The 21,823-nt window shown below is 35.0% G+C and overlaps 1 protein-coding gene across 1 annotated transcript; it reads right to left on the bottom strand.

Annotated features, from left to right (window-relative positions):
* Positions 1–4,680: 4,680 nt before the first annotated feature.
* On the bottom strand, positions 4,681–21,582 carry LOC123532848 (uncharacterized). Its single transcript, XM_045314441.2, has 11 exons — positions 21,522–21,582; positions 20,380–20,467; positions 18,939–19,089; positions 17,055–17,143; positions 14,365–14,515; positions 12,665–12,753; positions 10,427–10,577; positions 8,673–8,761; positions 5,942–6,092; positions 5,455–5,528; positions 4,681–4,759 (listed from the first exon to the last, which is right to left on the bottom strand). The coding sequence occupies exons 2-11, from the start codon at positions 20,459–20,461 to the stop codon at positions 4,755–4,757; spliced, it is 1,032 nt and encodes a 343-aa protein (XP_045170376.1). The 5' UTR covers positions 20,462–20,467; positions 21,522–21,582; the 3' UTR covers positions 4,681–4,754.
* Positions 21,583–21,823: the final 241 nt, after the last annotated feature.

Here is a 21,823-nt window from a genome sequence, read left to right as displayed (position 1 = left end):
GCGTCCCTTAGTACCGATTTAATACAACATCCCTCGCATTTACGAGTATTTCTTTTAATTTTTCTTTTTAATGGGTTTGACGTCACATAAACATAATTACAGGTCTTAGGTCGAGAGTAGTTTTTGCTGATGGGAGGAAGACATTAATTCGTACGGGCGGACACCTAGGTAGAACCACCAAATTTTCGAAAGCCAGCTGGAAGGCGTCCTGTTGAGAGGGGCGTACATAAAATTAGTAGTGTTTCTACTTATTCAATCACAAAAAGTCTACCAAAAAGTATAATTGAAAGGGACTTAAGTATTTTATTTTATTACAAAACGATTAAGATATTAATTAAGCTGTACTATATTACGTATATGTAACATACGATTATGTCGCTATCGACCGGCATTTCCAAACTTTTCAAAAGCTTTAGATATGAAACTCTACATTGTCCTAGGTTTCACTCTGTCTTTTTTCTGTGATATTCAATCGGTCAATAATTACATGTGTAGCACAAGATATAGTTGTCTGAATTAAAGGCTTCTATATTCTTCGTATATATTGAAATGTGCATTGACATTAGAACTTAACAAATGCTTTTGTGTAATTTGTTCCTATCTAAGACTCTAGTGAGAGTAGTCAAAGTATTTTAAACGTATCCAATGTTACATGACTTATGTTAACACGTGCGGTCAATTGAACAGTGTGACAACGGGAAATCTCCGTCTTTATCCGCAGCAATTTAAGTACTTCCGCTGTATACATGTATAAGGTTGAAACGCATTGGGCCTGTTAGTTTAGCAGACACGTTTATAAAAAATGTAATTGCTCTTAAGTTTGGTTGGTTCACATTTTTATTCCCAGTAATTGAAGAAACTTTTATTTTGACAGTGTTCTGTTTCTTTGGACCAGAAAATTAACATTAACGGCATTCATTATCATGTCCAATTTAACTTTATAAATATATGAAAACTTTCACGGGGTTGTCGCTTTCTAAATGTCATAGTAAAGTCACGGAAAACAGATAAAGTTCAAATTTGTAGTCGTCTGCTTCTGATAGTGCATACTTTTTTTTTAGCTCACCTGAGCCAAAGGCTCATGGTGAGCTTTTGTGACCGCTTAATGTCCGTCGTCCATCGTGCGTCGTCAGTCGTCCGTCGTGCGTCCTGTGTCCGTCAACAGTTTCTAAAAGAATCTTCTTCTTGAAAACCACTGAGCAAAATTACACCAAATTTCACAGGAATGATCCTTGGGTAGCCCCCTTTCAAAATTGTTTAAAGAATTTAATTCCATGCAGAACTCTGGTTGCCATGGCAACTGAAAGGAAAATTTTTAAAAATCTTCTTGTCCAAAACCGCAAGGCGTAGAGCCTTGGTATTTTGCGTGTGACATCATCTTACGGTCCTCTATCAAAATTTTTCAAATTATGTCCCTGAGGTGAAAAGAGGCCCCTCCGCGGGGGTCACAAGTTTTACATAGACTTATATAGGAAAAACCTTAACAATCTTCTTGTCTAAAACCAAAAGACCTACGCCTTTGATATTTGGTATATAGCATTACCTTGTGGCCCTCTACCAAAATTATTCAAATTATTCCCCTGGGGTGAAAAGAGGCCCAGCCCCGGGGTCTCAAGTTTTACATAGACTTATATAGGGAAAAGAATTTAAAATTCTTCTTGCCATAAACTGCAAGGCCTAGGCTTTTGATATTTGGTATGTTGCATTGCCTTGTGGTCCTCTTCCCAAAATGTTCAAATTATGCCCCTGGGGTGAAAAGAGGCCCTGCCCTGGGGGTTCCAAATTTAACATGCACTTATATAGGGGAATAAAGTCTTCTTGTCCGAAATTTCAAGGCCTAGGCCTTTGATATTTGGTATGTAGCATTGCCTAGTGGATCTCTACCAAGTTTGTTCAAATTATGCCCCTGGGGTGAAAAGAGGCACCGCCCTGGGGGTCAATTGTTATATGAGTTATATAGGAATAAATACTTAAACAATTATCAGACCATATTTCCTAGACTGTTTAATTATTATTACATGATGACCCCAAGTGATTAGGGGTCACTTGACTGTGACCTTGACCTACTGACCTACTTTCTTGTTTTTTAAGATACAGCCTTGAAATTTGGATGACATGTACAGTTTTGCCCACCGATCTTAAAACTGACGTTCAGTGACCATGAATGTGACCTACTGACCTACTTTCTAATATTTTAGCATCAGTTTGGCAATTCAGGGTCATCATGACCCTCTTGTTTAGATTTAATCGTCGCTATTTTGGTGATTATGATAAGTAAATATTTTGCGTAGACTAATCTCAATTGAGAATGAAAGGAGTCGAGAAATTTATTTCTTCAGAAAGAAACTCAAACTGTCCATTGATTCGACATTTTAAAATCTGTTTGTCAGAGGTTAAAATTTTAAAACGAGCGTTTCCTCATTTGTATGAACAGGATTAAAGGTCAAATGAGGGCATCAACACTGTATTCAATCTTTTAATTCATAGAACGCTACATAGTAAAATAATTGCTGACTAGATTTGATTGAATCTGTTCATGAGAGATAATGAAATGTCCAGCACCTCTCACGCATCATTTAAAACGACATATAAAATGCTTTTAATGACAACCCTGTTCCAGTAGTTTTAATGACAACCCTGTTCCAGATGTACTTTGAATGTTCAATTCGTATCAGTTGTTTTCAATTTCCAACAAAAAATGTTTTGATTGCCTTTCGATTTTTCTTTTTATCCTGAATATATTTCAATACATGCCATAGTCTTTGACACCATTTCACCTTTAGAAATATTTAACAATGTGTTTGACTTTTTCTGGATATAGTAAAACCAGTAAATATGTCTCAAGTCATGAAATTTTAATGTCTGTTTAAAACCGCTGAGTCGCTTCATTGAATGTGCCTATGTATTGCTCATTCTTAAACAGTCGAATACTCCATTGCACAGCGGTTAATGTCACTGACTTTACATCACTTGTCCTTCACCGCTGTTGGCACAAAACCACGCTTGCGCATTTTTTTCATGCCCATTACTAAAATAATACCTAGACAAGCACCTGGGGTCTTCCCCCGCCATCAAAAGCTGGAAAGTCTATATATAAGCTAAATAATGCCGTTGTCTTTAAACCCAACGAAACAAAACATTGCGAAATAAATTCTTTAAAATAATAATAGTATCCTACTTGTCCTGGCATCCGCGTCTACACTTTGGTCGAAGTTTTGATGCAATTTCGCTTTGTCTCTGTTATCACTCGACATATTTGATTCTGACCAGAAATAGTCAGAAGTATTCAATTAATTAAGTAACTTGTATACTTTGAATTGGATGCTGTTTTAATCTGTCACAGTTATGACTGAATGGATTTGATTCAGACTTTAGGCCATTGTTCCACGTCATCACCTACTTCAAATATAACACTGTCCATAAAAAAAGATGTCATTAATTCTTTGATGGACGAAGATAAGGGGCACATACACTCTTAAATTTGCATCACTATTTTTAATAATACTTGTTCAATTATGAAATATTTTATTTCCTATGCTGGGGTTTAAATGACTCCACTGACATCTATGATTTCTTAACATATGCACCAATTTCAGTATCTATTAACTTATAAAGGAAAAAATCTTTAAAGTTATTCTTGTCCATAACCATAAGGCCCAGAACTACGATATTTAGTATTTAGTATTTACCTGGTGGCCAACTATTAAATTTGTTAAAATCATGACCCTGAGGTCAAATTGACTGACCCTCGGGGTCAACAGTTTTTACATTGGCTTATAAGGGAAACCCCTTTTAAAAAATCTGAAACTATAAGGCCCAGAGCTTATTAATCTGGTATGTGACAAGCTGTGTTTCTTTACCAAGCCTGTTCAAATCATGACCCTCCACGCTCGGGTGGTCCCTTGTTTTACATAGACTTTTTCTTTGAAGGTACAGCATAGAAATTTGGACCACATGTATAATTTTCATACGGATGTCAATAGTCATCTTGAATAGTTGAATAGTCTTAATCCTGACCTACCTACCTACTTTCTTTCTTCTTTTTATTTATTTATTTATTTTTTTTTTTTTTATTTTTTTTTTTTTTTTTTTTTTTTTTTTTTGAAGGTACAGCATAGAAATTTGGATCACGTTTATATCTTTTTATACAGATTTCAATACTCATCTTAATATTCTTAACCCTGACCTACTGACCTACAATCTTGTTTTTGAAGCTACAGCAAGGAGATCTGGATCACCTGTATATTTTTAAACAGATTCCAGTGGTTATCTTGAATAATCTTTAACATGACCTACTCACCTAGATTTTGTTTTTGAATTTGTTCAAGCAAGCAACTAAACTCAGGTGAGCGATATAAGGCTATCATGGCCTTCTTGTAAATATCTATATTTCTTTGTTTCCTGGAATAGAAATGTCAGAGGAAACGTATATGAAAATGTAACGTACAAAGGAAGATTGTTTCATTACTTAAGTCAAGTTAAGTGCGTAAAGGGAATTCTCGTTATAATGTTGGACATATTTTCATGAAATAAGCTACCATGTTCTTTCTCGTGCTTACGTTTACAGGACAAAGAGAATGTTAGAATAAAGAATTGTCTTTTCATGTAGTTGTATTCCTTGTAATCATGAAGCCTGGAATTATCAGACTTCTAGAAACATATTCATAACAACAGAACAAATAGTTTTCATGCAAAATTTATTTCAAAAATTCCATAATTCAGAACCATAGGTCTACGCAAGTTTCGCATTTCATTCAACCTGGAACAAAATATATAGTCGTTACTGTGCATTAGTTAAATTGAAACTTGTAAAATGTACTAGTAAGTTGTGTTTCTCATGTCCTTGGTACTTATTTGATATACTGTTCTTTGTATTTTTGTACATTAAGGCTTAGCATTACGTTTTGGGAAACAAAAATCAAACCACACCAAATCATAGGAAGAAAGAGTTGTTTAACATGAAAATTGAACAGCCTGTAAAACATGTATATTACTTTACGGAACAAGTGTCAGTATACTGATATAAACATTGAGTTCCGGAAAAGGACTGCCTGAAGGGGCCACACTTTCGGACAGTCAAGCGCCTTTAAAAACTCACCATTTTCAAAGAACTGTTACACATGTTCGTTTTGATGCATTTGCAATAGTGTGCGAGTGGTGAAATTTCACACTTTTTCCAAATATTTTATAGATCCGTCGAGAAAAAGTTGTCTCCCTTTCAAAATGAATGCCATTTGTAAAGAAATAAAGATAAACAATTGCTGAAAAGTGTATTCCACCTTGTTATGTGAAATTTCACTACTCGCACGCTATTGCAAATGCATCAAAACGAATATGTGCATTGTCTATACATACACTGCTGTAGGGCTTTGTTTGGTGAGGCTGTGCTCTTGTAACGCGGTAATTTTTATGAAATCTTTCTCCTTTTCATTTTTTAAATGTAAAAGTACTTACTCAATCTCTTTACTTGGGACGACGTAGGAGTTACATTTGGTACTATATTGAAATGGTGAATAAGTTCTTGGAACCTAAAACATGAAATGATACGAGTCACAAATCATATCGGACGAATATGTAAGACATAAAAAGGAGACCTGCTTTGCACTCAGCACTATACATTGTTTAGACCGACGACAAATACTCATCTCTACAAATAATTATTCTAACGAAGAAAATAACCAATCTGCAGTTCGACAGACGACTTGTTATATATTTATACATAAATCTTACAATGCGCAAAAAAAAACAGTCTAGAAAAAGACAAAACGAACAAATTACCAGTCTACAGTACGTCGGACGCAAGATACGTATCTCTACATATAAATTTAATAACGCGCAAACTAACCATTCTACAGCAAGACGCAAAATAACCAGCATTTATCTCTACACATACATCTTATAAGTCATAAGAAATAAAAACACTTGAGAAGTCGTAACTCACGAATGGCATAATAGTGGTACAGAATGGTCCAGAAGTCCTGACAGGTATTTGTGGCCAGCTTGTTCACAGGCTTGTTCGGTAGGATCACTTCCAATAATATCAATCATCGCCTGGAGATCCTGTTTAATTGTTGTCTGATTGACAAGACTCACTTGAAATAAAAATAAAACTCTTTACGACATTAATTTTGTTGTTTTTTCATCATTAATTAAATTTGACACCGTAAACCTGAATTACACATTGGCTGCTCTGACTTTGTAAAAACCTCTCGATAATCAATCTCCGGTTTCTTGAAGTCGGTAGTTTTACCAAAGGGATCCTCCCGCGACTAAGGTAATGCATAATGCATGAGCACTAAATTTCCCATTTGTATAAAAATATCTGACTTCTTCAAGCCGACAAAAAATGCATAAATTTCCTGCTTTACCTTTGCGATAGTATGCAAGTTATACATCAACTTCACCCAATTTCAAAAGAAAGTGCGCTTTTGTTTTCCAACTTAAATCGATATACACAAAATTTGCCCAGTGCATTTGACATGAAAGTATTACAGCAAAATCATTTGTTACATCGTTTTTGCAATGTGCACATCATGGAAGAAGAACATGTCGACTAAAATCTGTTAACCACATTCTCTATATTAGGGTAAAAACACAACCCCAATAAGAAAATGTCACAGCCAAAATGGAATAAACGTGCTCGGGCTATGAAAATTCTTGCTGGTTCCAGCGTCACAGACGTGAGTAGGGCATTTGATTGCCAGAGCAGTTTGATAATTCGTTCAATACGACCTTTGGAACTACCGACCCTCCACGGTCAGACAGACATTTCTTGCAAACCAGACTGGGATTTCCATCTTACAGTAAGATGACTCTCGTGCTGTAAATGACGTATTACGAACTACATATATGTATAAGATTTATGTCGTTATTTATAATTTATTTTAAAAAAACGGAATAAAGGTCCAATACCTTAACAGTTCCTCTTTGTTCCTGATAGTATATTTCTCGATTCAAAACACGTTATTTTATCAAAAATTCATAACGTTACGCTGCAACTGATAAAACAAAACCGGAACTAAACATTGTTATTTATCTTTGAAACGTCATGACGTCTTTCCTGTTTACAGAAGTTTTGTTTAGATACGCTGCTATAAGAAATAGTTCTAAAAAGAAGTCATTCGATTGATTTAGTTTTTATTATTTTTTGAAATCGGTATGCAAGAAAAAGATTATGTCACTACTTATAGGTGCAGATGGGGATATCCGGCTCTCGGATAACTGTTCGGAAGGTGCCTCGTTACTGCCTAAACAGTTACCCTCGAGGCCGGAAATTCCCATCTGCACCTGCAACCAGTGAAAGAATCTTATACGTTTAACCACCGCTAGAACTGTCCGTCATATCGCGTTGACGCCCTTGTGACGTCGCTTTGAAACCGCAATACAATTTTGCAGGGCAACACAATGCTGAGAGTTCTTTGAATTTCATTCGAGACCGGAGACTCTTTGTTCGTCAGGTCATGGTGCGACGTTATCGTAATGATTGTTTACAATGTGTACAATGCCATTTACGATGGGGTGTGCGGCACAGGTACGGGCCCTGTTCACGAATGAGTTCCAATTCGGATTTAGACATGCTGATGTTAGGATGTCTGTTTTTTCATCGCAGGAATAAACACCTTTCTATGGGCAACGAACACACATTAGAGTACAGCCTCTCCAGAGCGGCACTCTTAAGCAAAAACCACTCTGTAACAACATCATCAAAATTTCCCTCAGCTGAAAAATACTACCAAATTTTTCTCTCCAGAACAACAACCTCTACATAACAGTCAGTATTTATATCTCCTAAAGGGTGTTGCTCTACAGAGTTTGCACTGTATATAAAAAGGACCAATTTGCAATTTACATGTACATTTCAACAAAATGCTTCAATATTTGGTATCGGATATCATATTGTTTGATTTTAACAAAATGAAAATTAGTGGGAAAACTACAGGGTACATTTTCTTTTGCAATACAGTATTATTAAAGTTGCTTCGTTAGTAAATAATTCGCAGTTTTTAGACGGTCTGTATAACAACATCCTGGTTTTAACGTCACAGAAAAGATTTACACGTGGTTGGATTACCAGGAGCTGTTGACGTATTGATGTTGGTTTGAGTCCTGCTTCTTGCTAACAAGCATTTATTTAGTGAGTGTGAGAGAGTGTGGCGCAAAGAATGTATCGTCATCATGAGTCATACATTCGTCATAATTGTGACGAAAGAAAGATCTAGAATATTCGCATTATGTTTTACAACCTTTTTTCTTTATTTTAACGGTAACGCAATATGTATCATTGTTAGATGTTTTGTAGCAAGGCGCTGTCGTCGTGTCGATAAAATTCGAATACTTGCTCCGACTAAATTAAAATAATTAGTAACCGAAAGACAGGACGCAAGTGAATATTAAACAGAATTTATGAGAAATGCATGTTAGTTTACAATCTTACGAAAATGTACTAACTACAGTTTTAAGACAACGGTATAGGCCTACATTAAGCGTTCACTTGAATAATGCTTATGGAAATGTCTATACAATGAAAAGAAAAAGGTAGACGAAACATTTCATGAAACAGACCAAGTATATTTCAGCCTTAGATGTTGTTGTGTGATTTTTTTTCTTTTTGGTGTTTGCATACCTAATACGATTAAATAAATGTCTAACTGACAAAATGGATATATACTTACGTATATTATCTAAAACAAATCGCTTCACTTGGGCAGACGTAGTAGTAGCTTTCGGTACTATATTGAAATGATGGACAAGCTCCTGGAACCTAGGAAATGAAAATCAGAAAATATGTATAATTATTGTATATTTGTCAATTGTGTACTGAAATATTATGAAGCATTGTATCCTGCTAAAAGCGCTTTTCTCAAGAAGTTTATTGCGAAGGAACATCGCATTTTCGGTCAATAATGAAAATAAACTTCAGAAAACATTACTGTAAACATTATTTATACATAATATCTAATTAAACCATCACACCCTATCCCTCTTCATATTTGAATGTACAGCATATGGGTTAAGATAGTTCTTAACGTAATGGCGTCACGTCATCTATCCGGATAACGAAGAATAAAGCCTGGACTCAAATATGATATTAAAACGTTTGAAACACTGACTAAATACCAATTATGTTTTAAATCAACGTGTAATTTGCGGATCTCTTTAATCGTGAACAGTTTTCTCAAAAAAAGCACAGGGACCAACACATTTTATTACATCATATTATAGACCATAAGTTTTTTGAAGAGTGTGAAAAGGTTCATCAAAATCTACATTGTAGAAAAATTTCTATTCGAGAAGATGTTATCAAAATTGTGATTTTCCCCTACTAGTCTGTTATGAAAACTTGTCTAAGGTTTAAATTTTTCAAATCAGTCTAGCAAAGAATTAAACACACGACCTTATGTTGTTTTTTTTTTTTTTTATTTTATTTTCCTTATTTTCTAAGTATATTCTTAAGTTTTGAAAAATAGGGTTTAATCAAATTCTACATTGCAGAAAATGTTTTTATCCGAACATGCAGAACTACCTTTATAAAAAGTTGAACCTATGAAAAGAACTTGTTTTCTTTTTCACATAAGATCATGCTAACATATAATATTTTGCATTCATTCTCTGTATGTGAGAGGGATGATGAAACGTTTAGTTGCACTCACTGGAAACTTTGATAACAGAAATTCGTTCATGCAAAGCAGAATATATTGGATTTTTCTGTGTCTGCGAGTCGAGTTTACTCTTGTACAGATCCCATAAACTGTGTTGCTACGTGTTCCATTATTTACATTACTTGCATACAAATACCTTTCAAATGGATCTGTGAAATGTCTTAGCATAAATATTATAACGCTTTAAATAACTAGCCTACAGTAAGATGGACGCCCTGTACTTATCTCTACACATAGATATTACAATGCACAAAATAACCAGTCTACAGTAAGCCATAACGCGCGAAACAATCAGTCTACAGAAAGTCGGATGCCAAGTACTCATCTCTACACATAAATCCTCAAACGCGCAAAATAACCAATCAGCAGTAAAAAGGACGCTTTGTACTTATATCTATACATAAATCTTACTACGCGTAAAATAACCAGTTTAGAAAAAGACATAATGCGAAAATTAACCAGTCTACAATAAGTCGGACGCCAGGTTATATCTCTAGGCATAAATGTTATAACGCGCAAAATAACCAGTCTGCAGTAAAACGGACATAAACCTTATCACGCGCAAAATAATCAGCATTTATCTCTACACATAAATCTTATAACGCGCAAAATAACCAGTCTACAGTAAACAGGACGCCATGCACGAGATGCAGAATTACACAGACAATTTACACTGACTACCTTATGTTTTTAAAATGAATTATCGCTAATTTAGAAACATGAAAGGTTCCATGAGTTATAACAAATAAAAACACTTGATAACTCACGAATGACATAAAAGTGGTACAGAATGGTCCAGAAGTCCTGACAGGTATTTGTGACCAGCCTGTTCACAAGCTTGTTCAGTAGGATCGCTTCCAACGACATCAATCATCGCCTGGAGGTCCTGTTTAATTGTTGTCTGATTGACAAGACTCACTTGAAATAAAAATAAAAATTGTTGTTGTTGTTGTTTATTGTTTTCGTCATTAATTAAAATATGACACCGTAAACCTAAATTGCCCAATTTCAAAAAAAAAGTGCGCCTCTGTTTACCAACTTAAGTCGATATAATGCCAACATCCTTGTACGAAACAGTATATAACAATCATTTATTGAAGCATAACATTTGCGCAGTACTTTTGACATGAAAAGTATTACAGCAAAATCAGTGGTTACATTGTTTTTGCATGTGCACATCATGGAAGAAGAACATGTCGACTAAAATCTGTAAAGCATATCTTTATACTATTTATGAGAGTAAAAGCACAACCATTATAGGAAAATGTCAAGGTTAAATTAAAACCGACGTGCTCAGACTATGAAAATGCTTGCTGATTGCGCCACCGTCATAGACATAAGCAGGACATTACATTGTCGTAGACGTTCGATAATTTGTTCAATATGACCGTCGGAACTACCGCCCCTCCACGGTCAGACAGACGTCGTTTAACAACCGATAGAACTGAACTGTCCGTAATATCGCATTGACGCCCTTGTGACGTCGCTTTGAAATCGCAACACCATCTCCTAGAGCAACACAATATTGAGAAGTCTTGGGAGTTCTTTGCATTTCATTTCAAGACAGGGGACTCGTTGTTCGTCAGGTCATGATTTGACGTCATCGTAATGCTTGTTTCAGTGTGCACAATGCCATTGAGGATGTGCGGCGTAGGCACGGATCCTGTTCTCATATGAGTTCAAGTTCGGACTTAGGCATGCTGAGGTTAGGATGCCGGTATTTAATCACAAGAATAAACACGTTTCTGTTGGCAGCGAAATTATTATACAAAAAGTAATACCTTCAAAAGATGGTCGGCGAAATTTAATAAGACAAGAAGTTTATGCGGTTTTCATATCATTTGTGTTATTCTATCATCTATCTAACACTTTGCAAATAGCATAACTAAACACGACACTTTAAGAATCTAAATGGTTCTCTTTTAGATATATTTTTAGATATATCAATATTCTTGGTAATATACTGAGCGAAACGTAGCCTTAAAATTGTAAACAGCGTCATTAAGCATAAACGCTTTGTCTGGCATTTCACTCAGCGTTGCACAATCATTGAAAAAAAAACTAGACACTCTCGTCCAATTAGGCAGAGTGGTGCATAAATCTTTCATTTTGATAAATTATCTATAATGCGTTATCGAGTAATATGATTTGTAAACTTAAGTCACGTGGCATGGGTTAGTCCAGGTCAAGAAATTCGTTCCTAGACGACGTTCGCCGAAAAAGGACAAATCTGTAAATTACTGATACAATTCAACAAAATGCTCCAACATTTGTCACCGGGAATCATATAACTTGATTTTAACGAAATGGAGATTCGTTGGAATAACTACAGGGCATACTTTCTTTTGTAATAGATTATTATCAAGGTTGCTTAGAATTTAGAATGTAAAGAAAGAATTCGCACTCTCGTTCGTTTGAACTGCTCATAGTTTTAAGTTTTAACATCTGGTCGTATTACCTGGGCACGCCCTGTCGATGCTGGTTTGAATCTTGCCTCTGGTTAACAAAGCATCGGTGCGCTTAAAGTGTATCGTCATTATGTGTCATACATTCGTCATAATTGTGACGAAAGAAAGATCTAGAATCTGCTCATTATTTTTTGCGACTTTGTTTCTTTGTTTTATCGGTAACGCAATATGTAGAATGGATAGATGTTTTGTAGCAAGGCGCTGTCGTCGTGTCGATATAATTCGAATACTTGCTCCGACTAAAATAATTAGTAACCAAAAGACCGGACGGAAGTGATTATTAAACAGAATTTATGAGAAATGCATGTTAGTTTACAATCTTACGAAAATGTACTAACTACAATTTTAAGACAACGGTATAAGCCAGCATTAAGCATTCACTTGTATCATGCTTATGGAAATGTCAATGCAATAAAAAAGAAAAAGGTAAATGAGACGTTTCATGAAACGGACTAAATACATTTCAGCCTTAGATGTTTTTCTGTTTGATATTTGCATACCTCATACGATTAGTTAAATGTCTAATTGACTACTTACGTATATTATCTAAAACAAATCGCTTCACTTGGGCAGACGTAGTAGTAGCTTTCGGTACTATATTGAAATGATGGACAAGCTCCTGGAACCTAGAAAATGAAAATCAGAAAATAAGTATAATTATTGTATATTTGTCAATTGTTTACTGAAATATTATGAAGCATTTTATCCTGCTAAACACGCTTTTTTCAATAAATTTATTGCGAAGGAACATCGCATTTTCGGCCAATAATGAAAATAAACTTCAGAAAACACTAATAATAAAATTATTTATACATAATATCTAATAAGCCCATGACACCCTATGCCTCTTCATATTTGAATGAACAGCATGTTGCAAGGGTAAACTGGGTTAAGATAGTTCTTAACTTAATGGCGTAACGTCATTTATCCGGATAACGAAGAATAAAGCCTGGACTCAAATATGATATTTAAACGTTTGAAACACTGACTAAGTACCAATTATGTTTTAAAATCAATGTGTAATTTGTGGATCTCTTTAATCATTAACAGTTTTCTAAAGAAAAAAATCACAGGGACCAACACATTTTATTTCATCATATCATAGACCATATGTTTCTTGAAGAGTGTGAAAAGGTTCATCAAAATCTACATTGTAGAAAAATTTCTATTCGAGAAGATGTTATCAAAATTGTGATATTCCCCTACTAGTCTATTATGAAAACTTGTCTAAGGTCTAAATTTTTCAAATCAGTCTAGCAAAGAATTAAACACACGACCTTATGTTTTTTATTTTCCTCATTTTCTAAGTATATTCTAAAGTTTAGAAAAAATAGGGTTTAATCAAATTCTACATTGCAGAAAAAGTTTTTATCCGAACATGCAGAACTACCTTAATAAAACTTTGAACCTATGGATAGCACTTGTTTTCGTTTCACATAAGATCATGGTAACATATAATATTTTGCATTCATTCTCTATATGTGAGAGGTATGATGAAACGTTTAGTTGCACTCACTGGAAACTTTGATAACAGAAATTCGTTTATGCAAAGCAGAATATATTGGATTTTTCTGTGTCTGCGAGTTGTGTTTGGATCTGTGAAATGACTTAGCATGAATATTATAACGCTTGAAATAACTAGCCTACTGTGAGATGGACGCCCTGTACTTATCTCTACACATAGATATTAGAATACGCAAAATAACCAGTCTACAGTAAGCCATAACGCGCACATCAATCAGTACAGTAAGTCGGATGCCAAGTACTCATCTCTACACATAAATCCTCAAACGCGCAAAATAACCAGTCTGCTGTAAAAAGGACGCTTTGTATTTATATCTATACATAAATCTTACTACGCGTAAAATAGCAAGTTTAGAAAACGACATAATGCGAAAATTAACCAGTCTACAGTAAGTCGGACGCCAGGTAATATCTCTAGGCATAAATGTTATAACGCGCAAAAAAACAGTCTACAGTAAGACAGACTCCTTTTACATATTACTATATACACAAACCTTATCACGCGCAAAATAATCAGCATTTATCTCTACTCATAAATCTTATAACGCGCAATATAACCAGTCAATAGTAAACAGGACGCCATGCACGAGATGCAGAATTACACAGGCAATTTACACTGACTACCTTATGTTTTTAAGATAAATTATCGCTAATTTAGAAACATAAAAGGTTCCATGAGTTATAATGTTAAATAAAAACACTTGATAACTCACGAATGACATAATAGTGGTACAGAATGGTCGAGAAGTCCTGACAGGTATTTGTGACCAGCCTGTTCACAAGCTTGTTCAGTAGGATCGCTTCCAACGACATCAATCATCGCCTGGAGGTCCTGTTTAATTGTTGTCTGATTGACAAGACTCACTTGAAATAAAAATAAAACATGTTGTTTTTGTTTATTGTTTTCGTGTCATTAATTAATATATGACACCGTAAACCTTAATAGCACATCCGCTGCTCTGACTTTGTTAAATTTTTTCGATAATCAATCTCTGGCTTCTTGAAGGTCGTTAGTTTTACCAAGGGGTCCTCCCGTGACTAAGATAATGCATGAGCACTACATTTCACCTTTTGTATAAAATTATCTGACATCTTCAAGCTGACAAGAAATGCATAAATTTCCCACTTTACTCTTGCGACAATATGCAAATGATACACCAACTTCACCCAATTTCAAAAGAAAGTGCGCTTCTGTTTACCAACTTAAGTCGATATAATGCCAACATCCTTGTACGAAACAGTATACAACAATCATTTACTGAAGCATAAAATTTGCGAAGTACATTTCACATGAAAAGTATTACAGCAAAATCAGTGGTTACATTGTTTTTGCATGTGCACATCGTGGAAGAAGAACATGTCGACTAAAATCTGTAAGGCATGTCTTTATACTATTTATGAGAGTAAAAGCACAACCATGATAGGAAAATGTCAAGGTTAAATTAAAACCGACGTGTTCAGGCTATGAAAATGCTTGCTGATTGCGCCACCGTCATAGACATAAGCAGGGCATTACATTGTCGTAGATGTTCGATAATTCGTTCAATACGACCGTCGGAACTACCGACCCTCCACGGTCAGACAGACGTCGTTTAACAACCGCTAGAGCTGAACTGTTCGTCATATCTCATTGCCGTCCTTGTGACGTCGCTTTGAAATCGCAACACCATCTCCTAGAGCAACACAATATTGAGAAGTCTTGGGAGTTTTTTGCATTTCATTTCAAGACAGGAGACTCGTTGTTCGTCAGGTCATGATTTGTCGTCATCGTAATGCTTGTTTACGGTGTCCACAATGCCATTGAGGATGTGCTGCGTAAGCACGGATCCTGTTCTCATATGAGTTCAAGTTCGGACTTAGGCATGCTGAGGTTAGGATGCCGGTATTTAATCACTAGAATAAACACGTTTCTGTTGGCAGCGAAATTATTATACAAAAAGTAATATCTTTAAAAGATTGTCGCAAATTGTAATAAGACAAGAAGTTTATGAGGTTTTCATATCATTTGTGTTATTCTAACATCTATCTAACAATTTGCAAATAGCATAACTAAACACGACACTTTAAGAATTTAAATGGTTCTCTTTTAATTTTTCACAAAGCTTTCGTAGAGGTGCAATTTTGTTTCGTTTTTTCTACGACGAATGATTATAGCAGTGGTCTGGAAGACACTTCTCTACCTAGAAGATATTTATCGATCGGCTAAATACACCCTAATTCATGTGATACGCAGGCCGTATTCAGCTCTCTCTGTAAATTGATATGTGTTTGTATTTGAACAGGATTTATTACATTTATTCAACTCACAATTTTCAGATATATCAATATTCTTGGTAAATATACGGAGCGAAACGTAGCCTTAAAACTGTAAACAGCGTCATTAAGCATAAACGCTTTGTCTGGCATTTCACTCAGCGTTGCACAATCAGTGGAAGAAAAACTAGACACTCTCGTCCAATCAGGCAGAGTGGTGCATAAATCTTTCATTTTGATAAATTATCTATAATGCGTTATCGAGTGATTTGATTTGTAAACTTAAGTCACGTGGCACGGGTTAGTCCAGGTCAAGAAATTCGTTCCTAGACGACGTTCGGCCGAAAAAGGACAAATCTGTTATTTACTGATACAATTCAACAAAATGCTCCAACATTTGTCACCGGGAATCATATAACTTGACTTTAACGAAATGGAGATTCGTTGGAATAACTACAGGGCATACTTTCTTTTGTAATAGATTATTATCAAGGTTGCTTAGTTTGTAAAGAAAGAATTCGCACTCTCGTTCGTTTGAACTGCTCATAGTTTTAACATCTGGTCGGATTACGAGGGAACGCGCTGTCGATGCTGGTTTAAATCTTGCCTCTGGTTAACAAAGCAGTGTGGCGCTAAAAGTGTATCGTCGTCATGCGTCATACATTCGTCATAATTGTGACAAAAGAAAGATCTAGAATCTGCTCATTATTTTTTGCGACTTTGTTTCTTTGTTTTATCGGTAACGCAATATGTAGAATGGATAGATGTTTTGTAGCAAGGCGCTGTCGTCGTGTCGACAGAATTCTAATACTTGCTCCGACTAAAATAATTAGTAACCGAAAGACCGGACGGAAGTGATTATTAAACAGAATTTATGAGAAATGCATGTTAGTTTACAATCTTACGAAAATGTACTAACTACAATTTTAAGACAACGGTATAAGCCAGCATTAAGCATTCACTTGTATCATGCTTATGGAAATGTCAATGCAATAAAAAGAAGAAGGTAGACGAGACATTTCATGAAACGGACCAAGTCCAAGTACAATTCAGCCTTAGATGTTGCTGTGTGATTTTTTTTTCTTTTTGGTATTTGCATACCTAATATGATTACTTCAATGTCTAATTGACAAAATGGATATATACTTACGTATATTATCTAAAACAAATCGCTTTACTTGGGCAGACGTAGTAGTAGCTTTCGGTACTATATTGAAATGATGGACAAGCTCCTGGAACCTAGAAAATGAAAATCAGAAAATATGTATAATTATTGTATATTTGTCAATGGTTTACTGAAATATTATGAAGCTTGTATCCTGCTAAACGCGCTTTTTTCAAAAAGTTTATTTCGAAAGAACATCGCATTTTCGGTCATTTATGAAAACAAACTTCAGAAAACACTAATATAAGCATAATTTATACATAATATCTAATAAAACCATTAAACCCTGTGCCTTTTCATATTTAAATGTACAGCATGTTGCAAGTGTAAACTGGGTTAAGATAGTTCTTAACGTAATGGAGTAACGTTATTTACATGTATCTTTTTCCGTGTAAATGTAGGCTTGAGATTCGTCGACGGCAGTTCATTTTCTTTTTAATTTTTAATTCTTTTGTGGATGCAAGTCAGATAATGATATGGTACATCAGAAAAGGTTAGCATCATTTCAAAAAAATACTATTAGCTAAATGCATGTGCATGTAAATGAACATAAAGATAGGGAAAGAATAATGCAAAATAACCAGTCTACAGTAAGACGGACGCCAAGTACTTATCTATGATTATACATTAATATTTAACGCTTGAAATAACCAGCCTTCAGTGAGACGGACTCCAAGAACTTATCTCTACACATAGATAGTACAATGCGCAAAAAAGTCTGCAGTAAGTCGGGCGCCAAGTACTTATCTCTACACATAAATCTAAAAACGCACAAACTAACTAAGTCTTCAGTAAGACAAAACGCGCTAATTACCCCGTCTACAGTAGGACTTAACGCGCTAATTACCAGCCTTCAGTGCGACAGATGCCAAGTACTTATGTCTACATATAGATATTATAATGCGCGCAATAACCAGTTTACAGTACGACAAAACGCGCTAATTAACCAGTCTACAGTAGAACATAACGCGCTAATTAGCCAGCATTCAGTGAGACGGACGCCAAGTACTTATCTCTGTACATAAATATTATAACGCATTCAGTGAGACGGACGCCAAGTACTTATCTCTACACATAAATCTAATAACGCACAAGTAACCAGTCTACAGTAAGACATAACGCGCAAATCAATCAGTCTACAGTAAAACTTAACGCGCTAATTAACCAGCCTTCAGTAAGGCGGACGCCGAGTACTTATCTCTACACATAAAGCTAATAACGCACAAACTAACCAGTTTACAGTAAGACATAACGCCCTAATTAACCAGTCTACAGTAATATATAAGGCACAAAATAACCAGTCTACAGTAAGGTGGGAGCCATGTACTTATCTCTATACAAACATCTTCTAACGCGCAAAGTAACCAATCCACAGTGAGACGGAATCCTTGTACTTATCTCTATACATAAATCTTACATCGCGCAAAATAACCTGTCTGCAGTGAGACATAACGCGAAAATAACCAGTCTACAGTAAGACGGAAGCCATGCACTTATCTCTACACATAAATCTTACAACACGCAAATAAATAGTGTACAGTAAGACCTATCGCGCTATTTAACCAGTCTACAGTAAGACAACGCGCAAAATAACAAGTCTACAGTAGGACGGAAGCCATGTACGTATCTCTACACATGAATCTTATAACGCGCAAAAATAACCAGTCTACAGTAAGACATTATGAGCAAAATAACCAGTCTACAGCAAGACATAACGCGCAAAATAACAAATTCTAAGAATGCACAATGCACATTACACAGATGTAATATGTATTTAAAAATGAATTGTCGCCAAATTAGAATCATGAAAGGTTCCATGAGTTTAAAAAAAAAATAATGTATCAATACTCTTAAAAACTAGGAACTCACGAATGGCATAATAGCGGTACAGAATGGTCCAGAAGTCCTGACAGGTATTTGTGACCAGCTTGTTCACAGGCTTGTTCGGTAGGATCACTTCCAACGACATCAATCATCGCCTGGAGGTCCTGTTTAATTGTTGTCTGATTGACAAGACTCACTTGAAATAAAATAAAATTTTAGGTTAATGTTTTTTGGTTTTTTGTTGTTGTTGTTGTTGTTGTTGTTGTTTTTCGTCATTCACATAATTAAAACTATGACATCGAAAACCTGAATTAAACGTCGGCTGATCTCACTCTCTTAAAACGTTTCGATAATCAGTCACTGGTTTGTGGAAGGTGTTTACCAGGGGGTCCTTACGTGGCTAAGATAGTGCACGGGCTCTAAATGTCCCTTTGTATGAAAATATCTGACCAGCCTGTTCACAAGCTACTTCCAACGAGATCAATGTTTCCAACGAGTTAAATCATTGCCTACATGTCGGTTCTAATTGTTGTCTGGCTTATCAATCCTACTTCAAGTCATAAACATATACTGAAATAAACCGATACTGTTGAAAATATCTTTCACCAAGTAAACACTATGGGAAACCTTTTCAACAAGAGCTATTGTAAAATCTGATGTTCGTAACAAAGAGATAATTTGATCTTACGAGTAAAACACACTAATGTTCTGTTTAGTGTTCCTTCTCAAGGGAAGAAACACTTATGGTGAACATGTCACACTTGACTGAGCATGTAATGGATACAAGGGTATCGACAAAGGAATCCGATTTCCCGTAGGGCGTTTATACCATGTTTATGATTAAACTTAACCAAAAAAATGCCAATTTAGACGCGTAACGTGACGCGCAACATGGCGTCACACAGCTTGCAAATTATGTCGTGACAGCTATTTTTGGCAAAGTCTGACGCGTTGTCTTATGTTACTGGAAATGTCATAAAACCTTTAAAAAATAAAAAAAACACTTGATATCAAGCTAAAACCTTCTATTTTTCATGCATTTAGGTTTCTTGTACATTTCAAATGAAACTGACATAATCTTAGAGAAAAACGTTTTACTTATAATAAAACTACGTAGTTGGTGAATGTTGTTGAACTTCTGAGTGAACGACGTTCAATAAATGGCTTACTTAAATAGAGGAAATATGAAAAACAAAATGTAGTAGGTACATGCACAATATGATAGAATGAGAATGTAAGACAACACAAAACATTTGATCGGACAAGTTTTGCCTGTTTGTGCCCATTTATGCTATTATTCATTCTTGATATAATTCGAGAGAAAGTTGAAAAATGAGCCTTGGTGGCTGACATGTTTTCTCTAAAACAGTTCTGTTTTCTGCAAGTTTTTATGTTTGGAATACAAGTAAACTTGAAAGTTTGTACAGTTTCTATAAGTCTATATTGCACATTATAGTAAAATATGTTTTTAATATAAAATACTTACATATATTGTCCAAAACGAATCTCTTTTCTGGAATGGCAAATGCCAACGCCGGTAAGATAAGAGCTATGAAGAGTAGTCTCATTGTTACCTGGGAAAAAAAACAATGGTATGTACATACCTGTGATAATATTTCACAAGTAAGATTGTCTATTTTTTCTTGACTTGTGTGTGTTTTACCTTCTTTGCAAAAAGTTGCCAATTAGATTGGCCAGTTTCAATCTGATTGGCGTTGGTGGACATGGAAACCATTTTGAAACCATCTTAAAAATGCACCTTTTGGTGTTTTTGTGGTAACAATGTTTTTCATTCCTAAATCTTAATTAATATTAATTTCAAATAGTAATACTTTTAAACTCGAGAAATTATTAATGGCTATATTTCAAACAGTTGATATTGATTCTATACCTAAGAAGAAAGTTCATATATTTATACTATATATTATTGTACATTGATTGACCGAAGGAAATAAGCTTAGATTTAAGTTTAAGGCATTACATTTTCGACAATGTAGCGTTTGTTGCTGTTAATGCTGTTTGTTGTCGCTTTTGATAAAATAGTTTTTATGGTACTTTTACAATTTCAATTTCGCTTTATTTGTATTGGAGTTATACAACTTTCATGATATATTAGCGTAAAAGCAATATTGTAAAAATGCAACAGTGCAACCTGTAAATAAAGATTTTTGAAAGAATTTTGTAAAAAAAAAATGTAAAATGGTTTCTTGGCCAGAAATATACACACGGATGTAAATTGCTGTTAATAAAATCTGAAGATATCTTTAAAAATCAAACGTTTCCATTTTAACAGCAGATTCTTAGATCGGGCTCAAAATTTTGGCAGATAGTTACAACAGATTTGAAAGACGAAAGAGCAACTATGTACACAGACGTTTATATGACTTTCTAAAATGTAAAAATGATTTTCTATTCCAAAATAAAACATTTTAAAAAGCAAAATTATAATTAAACTGATTAAGAAAAAGAACGTTGATAGCGCGATGTCCTCCGTTTTATGACTTGCAAGCTTCTGATGGTATTATGCAGGAAAGTATAATTACATAACGTAACGCGATTCACGATTTGTAACGTTATATTTCAGGCTGTTCCTAAAACCCTGCTGTAAATGATGAACTTTATATTTACCTTTTATCCAATGCCTAAGTCTAACCAAGAGTAGAAGTCTGAAATGTAATATTGCGGTCAAGATTTGCCTTATATAAGCTTTTTCAATTTGTGAGACGAGGCCCTTACATGCGACTGCTTTCATTTACAATTAAAATTTAAAATGGACCTTCAGCAAAATTTTAAAATACTTAAAATTCATTTGACTGTGCAATGTTTTAGTAGAGATAATACTAAAAAATGACTAAAGGTAAATTCCTTGAAGTTTGCTCGTTCGTTAGCTTTCGTGTCCACCTTTCACCAGTATAACTACTTAGTTCAGA

Source organism: Mercenaria mercenaria, chromosome 11, assembly GCF_021730395.1.
Source record: "Mercenaria mercenaria strain notata chromosome 11, MADL_Memer_1, whole genome shotgun sequence".
NCBI classification, from domain to species: Eukaryota; Metazoa; Mollusca; class Bivalvia; order Venerida; family Veneridae; genus Mercenaria; species Mercenaria mercenaria.
This window is presented reverse-complemented; position numbering and strand designations above follow the sequence as displayed.